Source organism: Garra rufa, chromosome 19 (assembly GCF_049309525.1).
Source record: "Garra rufa chromosome 19, GarRuf1.0, whole genome shotgun sequence".
Lineage (NCBI taxonomy): Eukaryota > Metazoa > Chordata > Actinopteri > Cypriniformes > Cyprinidae > Garra > Garra rufa.
The window spans coordinates 29,153,601-29,174,652 of NC_133379.1; the positions used below are offsets into that span (position 1 = coordinate 29,153,601).

Consider the following 21,052-nt stretch of genomic DNA (forward strand, 5'->3'; position numbering starts at 1 on the left):
ATTGTGCTTTCACGCTCAGAATAACTTGAGGAATTGACTGAGGTCTCAGCCGTCTCTTTCTCTGAGAGGAACTTGTCTGGATTAGTGGATATTTTTTCCTCCAAACCATTACACGACATCCTTGATCTCCTAATAGCAACATCCTCAGTACCAGGGTCATTTGAGAATTAAGGCTGAGGCTGTAAAGGTGCTTCAACTATGTACTGAGTTAAGGGTATGAATACTTATGCAATGTACTTATTTCAGTGTTTTATTTTTAATAAATTTGTAAAATTTTTATTATGGTGTATGGAGTGTGAATTGATGTGGGGAAAAACTAATTTAAAGCAGTTTAACATAATGCTGCAACAAAAATGAAGGGGTATGAATACTTTTGCAAGGCACTGTATAGGCTATATTTGTAGCAATAACCAAAAATACATTGCATGGGTCAACATTATCGATTTTTCTTTTACGCCAAAAATTATTAGGATATTAAGATCATGTTCCATGAAAATATTTTGTAAATCTCCTACCATAAATACATTAAAACTACATTTTTGATTAGTAATATGCATTGCCAAGAACTTAATTTGGACAACTTTAAAGGCGATTTTCTCGATATTATGATTTCTTTGCACCCACAAATTCCAGATTTTCAAATAGTTGTGTATCAGGCAAATATTGTCCTATCTAACAAACCATACATCGATGGAAAGCTTATTTATTCTCGGTTTCAAAGTGACCCGACTGGTTTTGTGGTCCAAGTTCACATTTGCTTCAGCGTTAAAAACGTATGTCTTGCACTCTTTAGTTTTTACAATACTGTTACAATACAATTAACTTTCCTCCTGGGCTTAATGAATTTTGATAAGCATATACATTTGCGCCATCTCGTGGCTAAATAAAAATACGGCCGAATCGAACAAAAAGTTTAATTTTTAATGTGTAAACGTAGTTTAGAAACAGTTTCTCCCTTGTCTTATGCGAAACGAATGAATATACCTATAACTAATTAAAAAAGACACTGAACAATTAAAACAAAATACTAAAATAAAGCCTTTATTGTATGAACTGCTGCAAATGGTTACATAGTGTTGGCAGTACAGTCACAATGAGTATGAGAACAGAACAAAATCCAGAACATTTAAAAAAAAAAAAATCACAGAATAACAAAAATAGATATAATTTGGAAGGATATGCAGGCCTAATGTGTTTGCTGGAAAGGATGTTTCTTTGGACACAGGCTGTTGTTGCGTCATCTTGGTGTCACTTTCTCTTCTGGAAATCCCGTATGATGGCATCCAGCTGTTGAAGCCATTAAGTTAGTTAAGTAAGTCAAGTTTCAGAGAAATATTCACAATATCCCGTCATGACTAGCTTATGTAACGACTGACGGGAAAATCGAGCCAAAACAACACCTGTACTCACCAGTATTGTCTTCAGAATGTTTCTCCCCTGCGGTCTCAGGTAACTGCATTTTCCTGCCTCACAAAGTTTAATTTCCTCTGAAACCTGATTTTAAAGTAAAATAGAAAGTAACATGATGGCTTGAAGCACATAAAAATAGACCTTTTCGTAAACAAATGCTAATAAACACGTAAAGACAGTACGGTGCTTATACGCAAACACAATAATAAACGAAACACGACGCTAAAATAAAGCAATTCACATTTGTGACCCTGGACCACAAACCAGTTATAAGGTTTTTTTTTTAAATTGAGGTTTATACATACTGAAAGCTGAATAAATAAGCTTGCCATTGATGTATGGTTTGTTAGGATAGGACAATATATTGGCCGAGATAGGCTACGACGGTTTGAAAATCTGGAATCTGAGGGTGCTAAAAAAAACTAAATATTGATAATCGCCTTTAAAGTTGTCCAAATGAAGGTCTTAGCAATGCATATTACTAATCAAAAAATAAGTTTTGATATATTTACGATAGGAAATTTACAAAATATCTTATTGGAACATGATTTTTATTTAATGTCCATATGATTTTTGGCCTAAAAGAAAAATTGATCATTTTGACCCATACAATGTATTGTTGGCTAATCTATTGCTACAAATATAACGTTACCCGTGCTACTTACGACTGGTTTTGTTGTCAAGGGTCAAATTTAAACAGCATAACCTAAGCGACCATAAATACATTTATAATGTTGCATACACTTTTTACTTCAAATAAATGCTGTTGTTTCTTTTTTCTTAAATCCATTGTGCATCACATTGCAAAAAGACAGTTCTTCACTGGGAGTATTGTTCTTTCTGACAGACTTATTTTTTTTAGTAGCTAATATTCACACACCTCTGAGGTATCGTAAACGTCTATTTCTCTCTTTCCTCCAGGGTACCAGCCATGAGACCAGTGCTGAGAGCTGGCAAAGTGGGCACTTAGACACAGCAACATCCCCATCACCACAAACAGCCTGCAGATGTGCACCATAACTGAGGGAACAGGACAAAGACTGATAAGACAAACAAAGAGCAAGTAGGTACATTGACACGTCTAAAAGTCAGTCAGGTCTTAGGTTTACCAGCCTAACGATTTCAGGACAAATGTCTGACTGAAAAGCATGATGGCGATGATGTTTAGGAGACAATCAAGCACAATGGACACCATGAAGTTTAAAGAGTTATCTCAGAATTATCGATACAAAACTAAACAAATCAAAGCTTTATTTTTACCTTGTATCAACTGGCACGTCTTTTCTCGAAGGATCTTCTGAAGTAGTTCCTCTACTGTGAAGTCTTGCTCTCGTTAATCCTGATATGGTCTCCTTTCCCTCAAGTGAATGGTTCAGTGAGCTTCTGTGATACGTCTGCCACTCATTCTCTGAAATCTTCCTCCTCCTCTTCCTCACAATTTATGTCTCACACCAGATCTCCCCTCCCTGCCTAAATACACACGCACACACTGACCTCCCCAGTTCTCAAACACTTCGCCTGGTCATTGCGGTTCCACTGGGAGCAGAGCATGTAGAAGATGTGCTCAATTCCAATTATCATCTCCAAACACTGTTGACCCCCACGAGATAATGTCCTTTTTTCCAAAAAAACATGTAGATGTACACATCACAGGTTACACCCAGACACATTTGGCAACTACGTCACATGTGCGTAAATTTGACGCTATTCGGATTTTCAGCTTCAAAACAATGGACAAACATGTGCCGAAGTGCTAATTAAAAAAAGAGATGAAAATAAGCACCAAATATGTGATATTATTTATTTATTTTACAAAAAGCTATTTATATATGTGACCCTGGACCACAAAACCAGTCATAAGGTAAAATTTTACAAAACTGAGATTTATACATCATATGAAAGCTCAATAAATAAGCTTTCTATTGATGCATAGTTTGTTATGATAGAACAATATTTGACCGAGATACATCTATTTGAAAATCAGGAATCTGAGGGTGCAAAAAAATCAAAATGCTGAGAAAATCACCTTTAAAGTTGTCCAAATTAGGTTCTTAACAATGCATTTTACAAATCAAAAATTACATTTTGATATATTTACAGTAGGAATTTTACAAAAAATCTTCATGGAACATGATCTTTACTTAATTTCCTAATGATTTTTGGCATAAAAGAAAAATCTAAAATTTTGACCCATGCAATGTATTTTTGGCTATTGCTACAAATATACCCCAGCGACTTAAGACTGGTTTTGTGGTCCAGGGTCACATATCATGTTTAACCACTATAGAAACATTAGAGCCAGCTGTAAATTACAGAAGATCTGGCCGAGGTGAGGCTGATATAGGCAGGTTCATGAGTGCTGAACGGCAGCTTGAGCTCACATCTCAGAAAACATTGAAGCAAATTCTCAAATTTGCGTTATTTTTATTAACAAACCACATATTTAAAGTGTAAACAAGTACATTCTCAACCAAAAACCTACATGTCGTGACACAAAAACAGTATTATTTATAAAATTATAATGGATTTGGGCATCTCCCATGACGCTCGCTGTGAGAGTGATACAAACTGTGAAACGGTTCTGATATCACTAGCATATCACACTCCTCTCATTCAATCAGATTCGAGGACCAGAAAGAACTGCTGTAAATACTAAAATAATGTATATCTATTTGTATTTTCAAGGAATAATACATTTTTCTACATCTAAATTGGATCATTGTCGATATTTATTGAACATGTATATAATTCTGTAATTTTTCTTTTTTTTTTGCAAACATGTCAACTCCAGTGACCCCAATATCTCCTATTCTTGATGAGCATGTTTTATTAAAAAAGCAAATGTCTAGCTCATTTCCTCTAAGCTGTAAAAAGTGGCCAGCGTGACCTCACATTTGTTGTTTGTGACCCCCTGACCCACACAAAATGCACGCTGCCCCAGAGAGGAAAGCACTGTGCAAACACTCCAGCCTGACTGTGGTCTTAATTACAAAGAAGTTCTCCCTCGGGGTGATCGGAGCAGAGAATGTGACGGACGACGTACGACTGACTCATCGCAGAGTTTCAAGTTCTGATTGAGTTCCTGTCAAATGGTGTTTAAACACGCACAGGGGTCTCTGGCGATAATCCATCCACATCTCAGGTCTGACACCCGGTCTAAAGGGCCAGGAAGGATAGGAGACAAGGTGACACATTGTGACGTGAGTCTCTCCCTGAATGTCTTACCAAGATAGAAGTCTTACTAAATTTGCATTTGTTTAAAATGCAGTCAAAATAGTAATATTGTAAAACATCATTACAGTTTAAAATTACTGTTTACTGTTTTAATATATTTTAAAATGTAATTTATTACTGTAATGAATTTTCAGTCTTTAGTGTCACATAACCCTTCAGAAATCATTCGGGTATGCTGATAAAAAGCGATGCATTAAACGCCGGGGGGTGAAAACTTTTCGAATTTGAAAATCAGGGTAAATGTAACTTATTTTGTCTTCTGGGGAACATGTAAGCATCTTCTGTAGCTTCTGAAGGGCAGTATTAAATGAAAAAATATATATTTAGGCAAAATATGTAAAATGTACATATCCTCATTTCCATTCAAAGGTTTACGCTTACTCTTAATGCATAGTTTTTCCTTCTGAAGCATAAGTGAGTGTTTGAACCTACTGCAATAGTTGCATATGAGACCCTCAGTTGTCCTCAGTGTGAAAAGATGGATCTCAAAATCATACAGTCATTGTTGGAAAGGGTTCAGATACACAAAAATGCTGAAAAACTAAAGAATCTGTGGGACCTGAAGGATTTTTCTGAAGAACAGCGGGCAATTAAATCATTCAGGACAAACAAGGGACTCATTAAACAACCATCATTAAAAAAATTGAGAATCAAGTGTATGTAAACTTTTGAACAGGGTAATTTTTATAAATTTAACCAATATTTTCTCTTGTGGACTATATGTAAACATCTTTTATGTCAAATATCTTATTCAGGTCAGTACTAAATAAAAAAAATAACATGCATTTTGTATGATCCCTCTAATTATGGTAAAATACTTAACACTTTGCAGATTCTGCAAGGTGTATGTAAACTTTTGACTTCAACTGTAAAAACAAGTAAATAACCATAGATAAAATCTTAAGCACTTTTATTAGGTTTGAACAGTATCTTGTTTAGAAAGGCCGTTTGGCATTATATAATTATATATAATTTGCATCATATATATAATTATATATACATATATACTCAAATTTGAATAACAAAACACTAGAAAAAACAAAAAACAGATGTAAATTAAAAAATAAGATTTTAAGACAATAATACCGAATTAAAAACAGAAAAAAAATCTAATACATTTCAAAATGGTCCCAGTACAGTTTAATATACAAGTATTAAAAAAAGCGAGAGAAGGATGAAAATAAAATATAAGCAAGGCAACAGATAGGAATGAAATATAAATAACCTTACATTATGTACAGAAGGGTGCATAAACAGAAGAAAAATCAGAAAGGGGAACATTTTTTGGATTTATAGAGCAGAAAACAAGATGGTCTGAAATTTAGAAACAATTTAGGGTTTTTTGGAGAGCAGAGTCTTTACTTTTCAGTCTTTGTCCTTTCGACATTCAACAGAAGAATGAAGTGAGCCTCCAGACATGTGGCTTTCCTTCCTGACCAGAAGAACTAGACTGCTCTCCGTACATTAAGAGCTTGGGTTTTGAGGGTCTTGACCTGAAGTCTGGTGCTTCCTCCAGTATGCTTTTATATGGTATGTGAGCAAAAAAAAAAAAAAAAAACAGCTTAAAAACACACCAAAAAAAGAAGAGCAACCAACCAGTAACCATTTGGGTTCCGTTATAGATTATCATACGCCATACAGGCCACAACATCCCATTGACTTGGAGAACATGGGCTACAAAAGAGCAGGCGGGAATATGCTTGAAGCTACAGGAACGTAATGAGGCACTTTCCCACCTCTGAAGAAGGATCCTGCCCCTGAGAGGCTGCTATTGGCACAGTGTCTCACGTGGAAAGGGTTAGTGTGACTTTAAGCAAATCACAAGAGTCGACTCACACAATATTCAAGCAAATCCGACAGCATTTCATGGAATATTTTAAGATGAAGCTGTAATCCGTAATTCATCATTCGGAACATCGTGGATTTGAAATAATATATATAAAAACAGTTTCCATCGAGAACCCTGTTAACATGGAATGACAGATGGGTGAGCGATTTTAAACGACACCTATTGAGTTTACATACAGTTCATAAAACTTACATTTCCTAACACAAGGCAGTATGGAATGAGGGCTTGACCTACATGAAACATTCGCTTACCACTGACAATAAGCTTTAGATGTTTTCACCACTTAAAATGTCCTTATTTATACCATCTACCTTTTCTTTTTTTGCTTTGAGAAGTCAAAAGTACTCACCACTAAGGGCTGAAAGCGTTACATATCGATCTGGCTCAGTGGAGCTGGAAAGGGCTCGTTGACTTCGGCACATCGGCTGAAGTCCTTTACATGGGCAGGAACAGATGATTGGATGATCATGTGTCATTTCTACTAGAACTTTCTGGATCAAGTTTGCACCAGTACCTTGCAAGCAAACGGACTGGCGAGATAACTATACTTCGAATGAAAGAAAAGTAACTGCCTGTACCTTATGAAACCTTTTTGTCAAGCACAGTTTTAAGGCCAATTATCCGACATCCGGGAAAGTAAACATCACTTACAATCGCAAATAGAGAAGGTGCTTTTAGAGCGATCTTGAAAAGATGTTTGGGGAAAAAAGCATGGAATGAAACTACATGGGATTCAAAAAGGGGACAAAACACAAAAGAAAAAGTGAAGAATCTGCTGCACTGAATTTCTCCAGTCTTAACTCTCTTTTTAAAGGGATAGTTCATCTAGAAATGAAAATTCTGTCATTAATTGCTCACTTTTATGTAATTTCAAACCTGTTAAACTTTCATTCATCTTTGGAACACAAATTAAGATATTTTTAAAGAAATCTGACAGCTTTCAGACCCTGCATAGACAGCAACGCTGACTTGTTTAAGGCTCAGAAAGGTAGTAAGGAATTCGATAAAATGGCTCATGTGACAATATTATGAAGCTACAAGAATACTTTTTGTGCACAAAGAAAACAAAAATAACTTTATTCAAAAACATCTTCTCTTCGTTGTCAGTCCATGCCTCCTATTGACGAGAATATCACAATGCATGCATGAATTGTTAAATAAAGTTATTTTAGTTTTTTTTGCGCACAAACAGCTTCATAAAATTAGGCTTGAACCACTGACGCCACATGAACTATTTTAACGATGTAGTTACTACCTTTCTGGCCCTTGAACACAGTTGTTACATTGCTATGGAGAGTCAGAAAGCTCTCAGATAGCATCAAAATATCTTCATTGTGTTCTGAGGATTAACAAAGATCTTATGGGTTTGGATGGACATGAGGATGAGTAATTAATGACAGAATTTTTTCATTTTAGGGCGAACTATCTCTTTAAGTTGTCTCTTCCTCTACCATTGTCTAGTTTGGACCAAGTTGGGCCTGGAACACTATAACAAAACTGACACCAAAGACATACTTAACATCTAAGGAATTCTAAAGAACGCCTTAGTCGCACCCCAAAACCTGGACTCAATGAGAGTGTCAAAACACTCAAAATTAAATCTGTCACTCCAGTAAACACAATCGAAAAGCACAGTGAAGTGTTTTCTGCGAACGCACGCGTTTTCAGACGTTGATGCGCCACGATTGGTTGATTTTGCCACGTTGTGCGTTATGTAGCTACAGGCAACAGCATAGTAGGATTGAGCTGCCATTCAAAAAGGTTTCAGTCATTCAACTGCAGAGAAAGAAGGAAGTTCTTGTTAAAACACCCAGTAAAAAGCACCCTCATCTTGCTACCGCTCTTTCACATCTGTCTCTATAGCGCCATTCATGTATGCGTTTATATACCAGTAAACTATATTAAGGTCACTCTAAAAACCGCAACAGAATGGCTTCTAAAACCAAACTAATGAAACAAAACGGAAACACATTTAAGAGCATATTTACACTGAGAAAAATGGGTAAGGGCCTTATTAACAAGAGCAATATTACAAAATATTCAAGAAGGCATCTCTAATGGTGTTTTCTTTGCTTGTTTTCTTTCCATCTTCAGCACCGTGTTCTCGTGCTTGCCGGCCAAAGGATTTTCATTCCCTTTTGCTTTGCGCTGGCAGTCCATTTCGTTCGGCTGTGTTTTTGTGAAAGTGTGGACGTGAGTGCATGACTGGGAAAGTTTGTCTGATCTTCTGCAGGTGGGCGTGGCTTTACTTGAAGTTGGCGTAGTCAGAGAAGGCATCGATGTATTCCTGGACCACTTTGTAGCAGAACTCATACTGCTCCTGTGAGAAAAGCAAGATGTAATGAGTTGAGATGGACTTGAGATGTTTGGATTAAAGTATCAAAGGAGACATCGGATGCGTAATTCACTTTTACATGTGTGTGATAAAATAATAAAAATCCTCACTCCATTTTTTAATCCCCAAAAAACCTAAACAGTCTCAATTGTCAAGGCGTTTTGATTCTTTAAGCAGTATGATGCCATACTGCTTAGACCCCACCCATGACCTCCATATTAGCATATTTCTCCCCTCAGCCAGTTGTCCACTGTCCGCCTTTTTCCCCATGCTCGAGTAGCTGTAGCGACAACAACGTCCCGTAAGCAATGTAGGTGTTTTGTAGTTGGATGTAAAAGTGAACTTAAGAGTCTTAATTTTCTCCCGACATCAGAGCCACTGAGGACGCAGTGGATTAGTTTTGTTTTTAATGGTGCACCACCAAATACACAAAAAAATGAAGAGAGAGGCAGGGTGAGCAGAGCTCATTATCATTTAAAGAGCTATGCACCGAAATGGGTCGCTGTGAACAGAGTTGTTTTTGACAAAGGTAAAAAGGGTGTTGTTGTTTTTTTATACGACCACTGAGGAATTTTAACCAAAGTATTCTGCTGACATTTTATGAAGACAATAGATCCTAGAAGAATCATACCAACTTGTGGAAAATGGCCATTCGATGTCCACTTTAAAACCAAAACAAGACCAAAACAGTTTTAAAAGTAATGCATTACAATATTGCGTTACTCCCTAAAAAGTAACCAGAAAAAAAGGTACTAAATTACTTTTTATGAAAAGTAATTGTTAAATTACTTTTGTGTTACTTTTCAAATCTCGGTAGGGCTTGTTTGTTTGTTTTTAATATAAAAAGTTATATTTTTGGTAAATGTAAAAACCCTTTTACACCAAAAAGTGAAATTAATGAGAACATAGATTTCTCTCAACATGGCGACAGCTGTCAGTGAATAATATTTATAATATTTGAAAAAGTAACTCAGATATTTTCTTGTAAATTAAAAAGTAATGCATTACTTTGCTAATTACTTGAAAAAAGTAATCTGATTATGTAACTTGCGTTACTTGACATGTAGTAACACTGCATCGTAAGCCACTTGTTTTCTCACCAGTGTCTGCACCATGTGCGGTCTCTGTAGTCTTAGACTCTTCACCGTCTGAAAAACGTCCAGAATGCCCTCCGCCTTCACCCGCTCCAGGACCGTGCTCAGAGCACAGAATGTCCCTGTGCGGCCTGCTCCGGCACTGTTAACACACAAACATCAATTACCCACCGCTCTGTGGACATTAATGAGTCTGTTTCTACTTTTTTTAATTGGCTGACCCTGAAATCCCAATGGACACAGCAACTCTATCTCTGTTTGATCATTACCGAGTGCTTTGGAGATGCAATTATGGACAGGTTCTGGTCATACCAAGCACTCGTGGATTCCTTCCAGCATTACAAAACCACTAAACCTTACTTGAGCTGCCAAACCAGTGAAACCCATTAAAGTTGGCATTCCTGACTAACCAATATGTCCTGTATCCACACTAGAAGATTTATGGTAAGGTTGAATAACTTATGTAATAAGCTGCTGTAACAACCACAAAAGCATTAAATAACTTATTTCCTGTTTTTGTTTTATAGGTTCCCTTTGGAGCAAAAGAGGACAAGCCTAAAGACTTTCAAGTTAAAAATACACTACCTTTCAAAGGGGTCATTAAGATTTAAATGCATTTAAATGCATTAAAAAGTATTCTCTTAGCATTATAACATTACAGTTGAAACAGATGTCACATGGACATTTTTTTAATGATGTCCTTACTAGCTTTCTGGGCCTTGAACATGTCAATTGTGCTGCTGTCTATGCAGGGTCAGAAAGCTCTCGGATTTCATCAAAAGTATCTTAGGGTGTGTTCACACTATGGTTAGGAAAATGATACATTTGATCCTGGTCCGCTTAGCGTCCACACTTGAATTTTTGACAGCGAACCTAAAGGACTAGTAATACATTCACAACCTGATTAATCAGGCTGAATGACGTATATTTTGTGACGAACTCACCGAACACTCCAAACAAAAGGTGTGTTCGACTTAAAGCGGCATTGCAGGTGTATGACATTCAATGATCGGTTTGCTGATCGTCGCTTTAAGTCGAATACCCACAATGCCGTTTGCAGGACTAAGCACGCTCACTTGTTGCGTGCATATCATTTTATTTTCACCACCTGCTAGGGATGCACCGATCCGTATCGGCCGATCACTTGCGCGTTTTGTCAGTAAAGCCGGTTCTGTAAGCAGCGGTAAATGCCATCAGGTGCGTGATTTCACGTTGAGCCGTATATACTACACACAGCCGTTGTTCACTGACGAGCTGCGCACATTCACACTGATAATGAACATTGATTTGCGCAGCTCGTCGGTAAACAACGGCTGTGTGTAGTATATACGGCTCAACGTGAAATCACGCACCTGATGGCATTTACCGCTGATTACAGAACCGGCTTTACTGACAAAACGCGCAAGCATGATCGGCCGATTCGTATCGGTGCATCCCTACCACTTGCAAACTCACAAAGAGCTCATAAAAGGCACTTTACCTCCTCGTTGCTCCATGTTTGCCCTCTGCTTGTTTTGTTTTGGATACACCGCTTGTTCCCTTTGTGAAATCATGTTGCACAGAATCACATCTTGTCATTACATCCCATTTTTGGTTCATTTAGAAGTATTTGGTCCATGTTGCATTCATATTTCATTCGAACCGCACCAGCGTTCACTTGGAAGCAGACCGAGGCCACTAAAAAGATGGGTCTCAGTCCACTTCCATGCGAACTCTGGTGCGGTTTGAACGAAATATGAATGCAACATTGACCAAATACTTGCTTGGTGCACCCCAGGGTTCAGATGGCAGCGTTCACACCGACTCAAATGAACTGCACTAACAGAGTTCGTTTTAATCAAAGCAAACATGACAATTGTGAACACACCCTAAATTTGAGTTCTTAGATGTTTGAAACGACATAAGGATGAGTAATTAATGACAGAATTTTCATTTTTGGCCGAACTATCCCTTTAATGTACAAATATATATTAATATGTTTCAAGTTCCTGGTTCGCTGGAAGAGTAGGAGTGGCTTACCTGCAGTGCACAGTGATCGGGTGATTTCCAGACTGCTGTTGCTGTTTCTGAACTGCAGCGATGATGTTAATCATACCCTTCCCATCAGATGGGATGCCCACCTCTGGCCAGCCGTGGAAATGAAACAGCCTCACAGCACGAGACTTATTTTCCTGCAGAGACAAAGAGAAAGGTAAATGTCAATTACATCGATGGCAAACATGAAAATACAGGGCTAAAACAGATAGAAATCACATTTCTGAAGTAGACATACTCTGTTATTGGTGACGAGAAGGTCCCTAACAGTATAGCTTTCATTTTCCTCCTCCCTCTTCAACTCAATGGACATGTCCCCACAAACCATCACACCATCACTAGGCCAATATTGAGCACACTTCTCCTGCAGATAGATGGAAAAGAGGTTTTTATATTGCCCCAGCAGGCGGGGTTGAATATGCTTTTTATTAACAATATGTTTCTGTAACTAGCACATATCTTAACTTCAAGGCTATACCACAAAATTGTCAAGACAACACTTAAATTAGATTTAGCAAGTTCACAGATGCTACAAACAAAGAGAACAGAAAGCAGGTGAACTTACCTGTCCTCTCTCCTCCAGCTCAGTCAGCATAACAATAGAGCAGCTTCTCCACTCCCAGATCATTCTCCAGAAGTCTTCAATGGTGTGCTGCAGTGGCCCCTGACATGCCATGTACGAGTCCTTTTGCCTATAACCCTGCACAAACACACAAAGTATGTCTACATTTCAGTGGTGTGCGGTGGTGTTCTGAAATGAGGAGGCAAAGTTTTTGAATCAAAAGTAAATTTATATCCCAGTCACATTTTATTGGTTAAACATTACTTACACTATCAGAAAAAGAAGAAAAAAAAAATATTCTATTTATTAAAGCCAAGTATGAATCCCATCAAGTCTTACCAACTTATCAAGTTAGGAGGAAACAAACCTGCTACAGGTGTATACACCAGGCATTTTTCCAGCTGCAACTAAGTACTAAGCTGTACTAAGTGGATTTACTTTTGCTGGTGGGCAAGTACACCGAGAAGGCACAAAACGTACAACAAAACAGGCTTTTGTTCATCAGTACAGTTATCTCCCAGAGTGCAAAGCGACTTTCCATTATAGCAGCCCTGAAGAAGTTTGATTTCCTTTTGATTAAGTGCTTTAGCCACACAAAAAGAAGAGGAAGTGAAAGGGCATTTAGCCAAAACAAAGCTGCCCCCACTCTCACTGATCTGCGACTGGGGGGAATGAACACATGAGGTCTGTTCCAAAACCTAGTGAGCTGCCTCACTGCCTACTGCTTACTTATGCAGCTTTCTTCTAAGGCGACATCCTAATCGTTATGCAATCTCATAAGTGACAGATCTAAACTTAGTACAGAATAAAAAGAAATATATTTATAATCTTCATTTAGTATATTTTTTTTTCCAGTGAGCTTGTCGCTAGGTTTTGGAACAGAGAAATGGTTACCGTCCCAGGCTCCTAATCTCAGTATGGGCGTCCCTATAACTTCATGACAGAAAAATGTGTTTACACCACTCCCGAAAGAAAAGAAAAGCATGCTGTGTGGTCTTTCAGCAGAGCGTGGAATATCGTAGCATTACCTCCAGGCTTCACTAAACAATATCTCGGCTAGTTGGGAGTAAATGTTGGCTGAGGTCAAGACAGATTTTACTCACATCTATAAAAGAGGCGTTGATGTAGTCTGTGTTCTCCTCCCCTCGTTTTACAGGGATGATCACTCTGTTAAACTCATCTGGAAGACACAGGGAACATACACCTTAAATTTAAAGCAGCTGCCAAATAACAAAAGTATAACGTATTATATAATAGCAAAAGTATAAACTAGATAAATGTTTTTTTCCAGCAGAGAACATGTTAGCAATTATTATACTACCGTTTAAAAGCTTGGGGTCAGTAAGATTTTCAAAATGCCTAAAATTCTGCTCATCAAGGCTGCATTTATTTTAGAAAACTACAGTAATAAAACAGTAATGTTGTGAAATATTTTTACAATTTTAAAATAACGGTTTTCTATTTTAATATATTTTAAAATGTAATTTATTCCTGAATTTTTAGAATCATTACTCCAGTCTTCAATGTCAAATGATCCTTTAGAAATCATTTTAATATACTGATTTGATGCTCAAATATTTATCATCAATGTTTAAATTAAAATAAATATTCAAAAGATATTCTCACAATTCAGTCTGATTATTAAACACTGATACACAACTCACATGGAATGATTTGCAAAACACGGTTTTTCTTCATGTTGGCAGGCAGGTTCCCTGTTCTCATCTTGTCATTCTGGATTTTAATGGAGGTTAGTTTCTAAAAGAGAGAAAAGGATAATAAATAAACAGAACATTTATTACACTTTAAGATAGTTCTAGAACAACATACTTTCCAAAAACCCCACAAATAAGAAAAAAAGACATCAAAAAAGCTGTTTGTGCTACCTTAAACTCAGCCTCCAGGCCTCCACAGCCGGCTCCAGGTAAAGGAGCGTACAGCTTATTCAGGTGAGACTCCAGAGACGTCACTTCTAACTCTGTGTCCCCGTACAGGTAGTGCTCTAGCAAAGCTTGGAATATAAACACATACTGCATCTGTAGGGAGAAGGGGATGGTCGGAGATGAGTATTTTGAGACAAAATACTTAATACAGCTGTATTATGACTTTAATGAGACGTTTTGTATGAGCTCACATCGGTCTGGACCATCTGACAGCGCTGGGCTCTGATCCGTGTGACAAATCCGAAGACGTCAACCTTTCTCTCTGCCCCCATCATGTCCAGCATAGCATCGATCACGATGAAGGTCCCTGTCCTGCCAACACCCGCACTGAGACAAACAGATGAGAATCAGTTACTGGAAATCTTAGACCTTCAGAAAAACTGCTCATTTATGCTACATATACATTTGAATCCCCCTTTTAGAATCTGCTAAATGTTAAAAGGGTCATACAAAATGCGTGTTATTGTTTATTAAGTACTGACCTGAATAATATATTTTACAAAAAAGATATGGTCCACAAGAGAAAATAATAGTTTTGTAATTTAATTTATAAAAAAAAAAACGACCTGGTTCAAAAGTTTACATCCCCTTGATTCTTAATATTGTGTTGTTACCTGAATGATCCACAGCTTTTCATTTAGTAATAGTTTTTCCATGAGTCCCTTGTTTGTTCTGAACATTTAAACTGCCTCCTGATCTTCAGATAAATCCTTTGGGTCCCACAAATTCTTTGGTTTACAGCATTTTTTGTGTATTTCAACCCTTTCCAACAATGACACTATGTTTTTAAAACCCACTTTTTCACACTGAGGACAACTAAGGGACTCATATGTAACTATTACAGAAGGTTCAAACGCTCACTGATGCTTCAGAAGGAAAAACAATGCATTAAGAGCCGGGGGGTGAAAAGTTTTGAACAGAATGGAGATGTGTAATTTTTTCTTATTTTGCCTAAATATCATATATTTTCATTTAGTAGTGCCCTACAGAGGCTATAGAAGATAGCTACATGTTTCCCAGAAGACAAAAATAAGTTAAATTTAACATGATCTTCACATTCAAAAAGTTTTCACCCCCAGCTCCTAATGCATCGTCTTTCCTTCTGGAGCATCAGTGAGCTTTTGAACCTTCTGTGATAGTTCCCTCAGTGTGACAAAATGGATCTCAAAATCATACAGTCGTTGGAAAGGGTTCAAATACACAAAAATGCTGAAAAACCAAAGAATTTATGAGACCTAAAGGATTTTTCTGAAGAACAGCAGGCAGTTTAACTGTTCAGGACAAGTTCAAGAACAACTATCACAAAAAACCCCCCACAAAGCTGTGGATCATTCACGTAACAACAGTATTAGGAATCAAGAGTATGTAAACTTTTGAACGGGGTCATTTTTTATAAATTCAACTACTATTTTCTCTTGTGGACTATATGTAAACATGATCACATGATCCTTTCAGAAATCATTCTGATATGTTAATTTGGTGCTCAAGAATGCTTCTTGTTATCATCAATATTTAGAACAGTTGTGCTGCTTGATATTTTTATGGAAATCATAGAAATAGAAATCTTTTGGAGCATTATAAATGTCTTTACTGTAACTTTTTGTCTTAATTCAATGCATCTTTGCTAAACAAACATAAAACCCCAAACTTCTTTACTCTGTCATGCACATACACATTAGATAATAAAGCCCGTTACCTGCAGTGAACCACTATGGCTCCAGCATACTGTGGGTTGCAGGTCTTGACCTTTTTAAGGAACTTCAGCATGCCAATAGGAGTAAAAGGAACCCCGAAATCAGGCCAGCTGGTGAAGTGAAACTGTGTGACCAGCCTCTGGGGCTTCTTTCCAGACACATCACCCACCTAAATACAGAAACACACACAAAAAAGTCTGTCATGAACAAAATTTCAACAATAATCTTTGAAATAACAGCGCTCTCTTCGGTTACAAGAAAAGGCCTTTTTAAATGTTATAATCTGATATCTAATGTGGCTCATGCTATGTTAATCTAAGCCTCCTAAAATGAACAAAGGTCTTATGTGTTTGGAACAACATGAGTGTGAGTAATTATTGACAGAAATTTCATTTTTGTGGGAACTATTCCTTTAAGACTGTTGGTATATTTTGACACAAGAGGGAGCTAACACTTCTTTTAATTGGCCAAATAAGCACATTTATCACTGAAGTTCCAATTATTTAAAAAAAAATCTGATAACTTATTAATCAACCTGTCTAATATTGGTCAACCACTAACGATTGTCATTTTTTCTTCTGCCTACCTGCTGAATGCAGAACTTGCGGATGGTATAGTCCACCAGAACCATCGTGTCCTCCACTGACACGCGGATATTTCCATAGGTCCAGCATCCCTGATCAGGCCAGTACTGAGCGCATTTACACTGCGGATATGAAGCACAATTTATCATAATCATCATCGCCGCAGTGATCATACATCTTTATTAATGGCCATCCTCCTCAAAGTTGCACTCTAAATCCATTATGCGAGACCACGATAAGAGCTGAGGCTGTAAAATCAAAGATCAGCTTACTTCTCCTTTGACACTAGACTACATCTAATAGATTTCTTGTGGCATTTACCTCTTTCCTCTCTTTCAGATTGGTTACCATGACGATGGTGGCAGTGTTCTGTTCCCAGATCATCCTCCAGAAGTCATTGACCGTTTCCTCTTTTGGTCCTGCAATGAAAAACCTTGAGTTTAGCTTATATGTGGATTAATAAAGTTGCATAAAGTATTTAAGTCAATAATTAAAGACATTTTTACCTTGTGCGGCAATAAATTTGTTTTTCTCCTGGTATCCCTGAAAGATTAAAAAAAGCTGAAAAAGTTGTAAAAAAAAGTCCTATTTATTAGAGAATTAACGCTTCTTACAAGGGATTCTTGTTAGAAATTTAAGCATACAGTACCAGTCAAAAGTAATTTATTCCTGTGACCAAAGCTACATTTTCAGCATCTTTACTCCAGTCTTCATTGTCACGATACTTCAGAAATCATTCTAATATGCTGAATTGCTGTTCAAGAAACATTTATTATTATTATTATCATTATCATCAATATTTAAAACAGTTGAGTATTTTTTTCAGGATTCCTTGGTGAATAAAAATATTCAAAGATCAGAATTTATCTTTTTTTTGGGAGTGAAATTATAGAAATTCTTACTTTTTTTGGCAAAGATTCTTTAAAAGATGACAAAGACATTTATAATGCTACAAAAGATTTCTATTTCAGATAAATGCTGTTCTTCTGAACTTTCTATTCATCAAAGAAACCTGAAAAAATTCTACTCAGCTGTTTTCAACATAATAAAAAAAACTTTTTTGAGCACAAATCAGAATATTAGAATGATTTCTGAAGGATCATGTGACTGGATTAACAATGCTAAAAATTCAGCTTTTAAATCACAGGAATAAATTACATTTTAAAATATATTCAAATAGAAATAAAAGTAAGCTCAAATTTTACTGTTTTGCTTTACTTTGGATCAAATAAATGCAGGCTTGGTGAGCAAAAGAGACTTCTTTAAAAAAAATCTTACTGTTCAAAAACTTTTGACTTGTAGTGTACATTCTCATATCAACTTTTTTACATTTTGATGACTTTTCATCTAATGCTAACTTAAAATAATCTTTAAAAACACTAAAACTAGTAATAAAAAGTTAATTGCAATTTTAACAAATCTAAAAATATATTTTTTTCTTTTCCTTTACATTATAATGTTGTGATGCCCACATTCAATGCTGTTATTATTAACTAAACTAAAAGCTAAAATAATAAAAATGATTTGTGTCAATTGAAATAAAGCTGAAAATAAAATAAAATAAAAACTTTAAAGTTTAATTTAAATGAAAACTAAAAAGGCTGCTTTGGCAATGAACTGATTTAAGTTTAAGTAGTAACGTTTCTAAAACTAAAACTCAAATAAAAATAAATGAAAGAAAACTAGAAAACAAAAACTAAGGAATTGTAATGAGAACATTACAAAATTATTTAGATTTAAAATTAAATAAAAATTTAAAACTAAATATATAAAACAAAAATTCAATTCAAAGCCTTAATAGTACTGTAATAGTATATATATTAAAAACAAAGTAAATAAAGTTCTAAAATGTATTAGTTTATGTATTTATTTTTCTTAACAAAATTGTATCAAATTTTAATATTGACAATAAAATGAAAATAATCAACTAGAAATTGTTTAACTGTACACTCCTACAATTACTAGCATTTGGGGTCTTACATTTATGTAGGACGCATTGATGTAGTCCGAGTCAGGAACACCCTCCAGAGATGTCAAGTGCACCCTAGAATGATCATCTGAGAAAAGGTATGAAAAACAAAACACAGGTGAGAAAAAGAAAAAAGACAAATAAACTAAAACAAGATTATAACGCTCAGCACTATCGCTACTTTTATTACAGCCATTTTCACATAATAAACTTCTTTGTAGGCCTTGTAGCTCTGGTAAAAGCATGCTTTATCAGCTCTGGTTTGGAGATAAGTTGTGGGAAAGTCTTACAGGGCAGGATGTTGACATATCTGTTCTTCTCCTTATTCTCCTCCTTCGAGGCAGCATCACATGAGGCCTGAATGGGACATACAGGCAACGCCTGCAGAGCAAAGAAACAGTCAATCCTACAAGTTCACATGGGCCGAGAATATGACGGTGAGAAACACACCAACACCACAAAGGTATCTGCCTGAATGTAGTCTTTTTGAGAAATTTTATGTATTTTAGATGCCATTTTTTGTTTTTGTGCCATATAGCTCCTCTGTGTTTGTTTGTGCACCTACGTTGAATTCTTCCCGGAAGAGTTTATTGTCATCAGCCATTCGGCGGTTCATTTCCTCTTCCAGCTTGTCGACAGGAAGGGGCGGGTACTTCCTGTTGGTACTAGGCGAGCGAGCCAATAGCGGCACACTTTGAAGTTCTTTGAGATGGTGCAAGGAAGGGAGGCGTGTGTAAATAGAAAAAAAATTAAAGATATATGTTAAACATAAAAAAATTAAAAAATACATATATTTAAGGAATGACTTGCAATCTGTCCTTCATCAATGTTGTGTTCGGGACAACCAGTAGGGGGCAACACAGTACAATTCACAAATCACTCAGTCAAAATATTAAATAAAAAGCTGATGCTAGTATTGCATCCACCACTGTCTTTTAATGTTAACTTCAATTTGCTACTTTCAAAAGGACAAAAATTCCCAAGAACGGTCATAGAGAGACACACACTGTCTCTTATTCCTACCTGTGTCGTCAGCTCTGCCATTGGTCAGGCGGAAGGAATTGGAGTGGCTCCCTGCCTGCTTGTACTTCTTAAACCTGCCACAACGGAGCGGAACAAAAAGCCAATCATTACCATGGTAACTGGACAATTCAGGCCCGTGGCCCCCTGCTGCCGTTGTAGGTTTCCTGATGAATGGAGCTTTCTGAACGCTTTTTCTCATCTGTTCTATTATGAGTGTTCTCGTGTTTGCAGGTTCTTCTATGCTTTGCTTGTAACTTATAACTTTGTCTTTATGTAGTTTTTTGAGCTGGAGTCTATGTTGTGACCACTTGTACTTAATGAACAGCTGAAATGTCTGAATACTGGGACTCACCTGAGCATGTACAGGACGATGATGATAAAGACAATGACTAGCAGAGAGGACAGGGCAACCATCACCGCCATGATCGCAGTGTCATCTGCATTGAGGACAAAACGAGTTGTTAAAGTGTAGTTAAAACTTACGGCTGCCTTAATATATTGGCAATGGCCATTTAAATTTTTTTTTTTTTAAATTGAGGTATAAACTCGCAACTGTTCCAAAGTCAGAATAAAGATTAAAGATAAAGACTTACAACTGTGAGTTGTAAAATCAGAATTGCGAGATAGAAACTCAATTACGAGTTCTAAAGTCAGAATTGTGAGATATAAATTGACAATTCTGACTTTTTCTTGCAACTGCGAGTTATAAGGTCAAAATTGTGTGATATAAAGGCACAATTGAGTTACAGTCAATTGTGTGATATAAACTCACAATTGTGAGTTCTAAAGTCAAAATTGTGATATAAACTTACAACTGCGAGTTATAAAGGCAGAATTGCGTGATATAAACTCACAATTGCGAGTTAAAGTCGAAATTGCATGATATAAACAGTTGAAATTTATAAAGTCAGAATTGCGTGATTCAAACTCAAAACTGTGAGTTATAAAGTCAGAATTGCGTAATATAAACTTACAATTTTGACTTTTTTCTCAGAATTTAGATATAAACAATTGTGAGTTATAAAGTCAGAACTGCGAGATAAATGACAATTTTGACTATTTTCTCAGGATTGTGAGATATAAACTCACAAGTGCAAGTTATAAAGTCTATAAACTCACAATTGTGAATTATAAAGTCAGAATTGCGAGATATAAACTCACAATTGTGAGTTATAGTCAAAATTGCGTGATATAAACTCAAAATTGTGAGTTATAAAGTCAGAATTGCGTAACAACCTTACAATTTTGATTTTTTTTCTCAGAATTGAGATATAAACAGTTGTGAGTTATAAAGTCAGAACTGCGAGATAAACAGACAATT

At 36.4% G+C, this 21,052-nt stretch overlaps 2 protein-coding genes across 2 annotated transcripts in view; both read right to left on the bottom strand.

Annotated features, from left to right (window-relative positions):
• Positions 1 to 1,116: 1,116 nt before the first annotated feature.
• LOC141292519 (progonadoliberin IIA) lies at positions 1,117 to 2,800 on the bottom strand. Its single transcript, XM_073824547.1, has 4 exons — positions 2,671 to 2,800; positions 2,291 to 2,430; positions 1,411 to 1,494; positions 1,117 to 1,287 (listed from the first exon to the last, which is right to left on the bottom strand). Exons 2-4 carry the CDS (start codon positions 2,426 to 2,428, stop codon positions 1,249 to 1,251), a joined length of 261 nt encoding a protein of 86 aa, XP_073680648.1. The 5' UTR covers positions 2,429 to 2,430; positions 2,671 to 2,800; the 3' UTR covers positions 1,117 to 1,248.
• A 2,737-nt stretch (positions 2,801 to 5,537) lies between these two features.
• ptpra (protein tyrosine phosphatase receptor type A) overlaps positions 5,538 to 21,052 on the bottom strand; it is a 42,389-nt gene continuing 26,874 nt past the window's right edge. The window contains exons 6-23 of the mRNA XM_073824204.1: positions 20,084 to 20,168; positions 19,732 to 19,805; positions 19,274 to 19,410; positions 18,999 to 19,089; positions 18,720 to 18,796; positions 17,246 to 17,282; positions 17,061 to 17,158; positions 16,742 to 16,861; positions 16,158 to 16,324; positions 14,653 to 14,788; positions 14,405 to 14,554; positions 14,183 to 14,276; positions 13,622 to 13,698; positions 12,522 to 12,656; positions 12,195 to 12,320; positions 11,942 to 12,093; positions 9,929 to 10,064; positions 5,538 to 8,813 (exon numbers count right to left, since the gene is read on the bottom strand). Coding sequence (XP_073680305.1) covers positions 8,739 to 8,813; positions 9,929 to 10,064; positions 11,942 to 12,093; positions 12,195 to 12,320; positions 12,522 to 12,656; positions 13,622 to 13,698; positions 14,183 to 14,276; positions 14,405 to 14,554; positions 14,653 to 14,788; positions 16,158 to 16,324; positions 16,742 to 16,861; positions 17,061 to 17,158; positions 17,246 to 17,282; positions 18,720 to 18,796; positions 18,999 to 19,089; positions 19,274 to 19,410; positions 19,732 to 19,805; positions 20,084 to 20,168 — 1,967 coding nt within the window. The 3' untranslated portion in view covers positions 5,538 to 8,738. The remainder of the gene's footprint in view (positions 8,814 to 9,928; positions 10,065 to 11,941; positions 12,094 to 12,194; positions 12,321 to 12,521; positions 12,657 to 13,621; positions 13,699 to 14,182; positions 14,277 to 14,404; positions 14,555 to 14,652; positions 14,789 to 16,157; positions 16,325 to 16,741; positions 16,862 to 17,060; positions 17,159 to 17,245; positions 17,283 to 18,719; positions 18,797 to 18,998; positions 19,090 to 19,273; positions 19,411 to 19,731; positions 19,806 to 20,083; positions 20,169 to 21,052) is intronic.

Coding starts and splice junctions, on each gene's coding strand:
- LOC141292519 (XM_073824547.1), bottom strand. CDS start 2,428: ATGGTGCACATCTGCAGGCTGTTTGTGGTGATGGGGATGTTGCTGTGT. Junction 1,495..2,290: donor ACGTTTACGATACCTCAGAG/GTGTGTGAATAT, acceptor CTTTAAAATCAG/GTTTCAGAGGAAATTAAACT. Junction 1,288..1,410: donor ACATTCTGAAGACAATACTG/GTGAGTACAGGT, acceptor TGGCTTCAACAG/CTGGATGCCATCATACGGGA.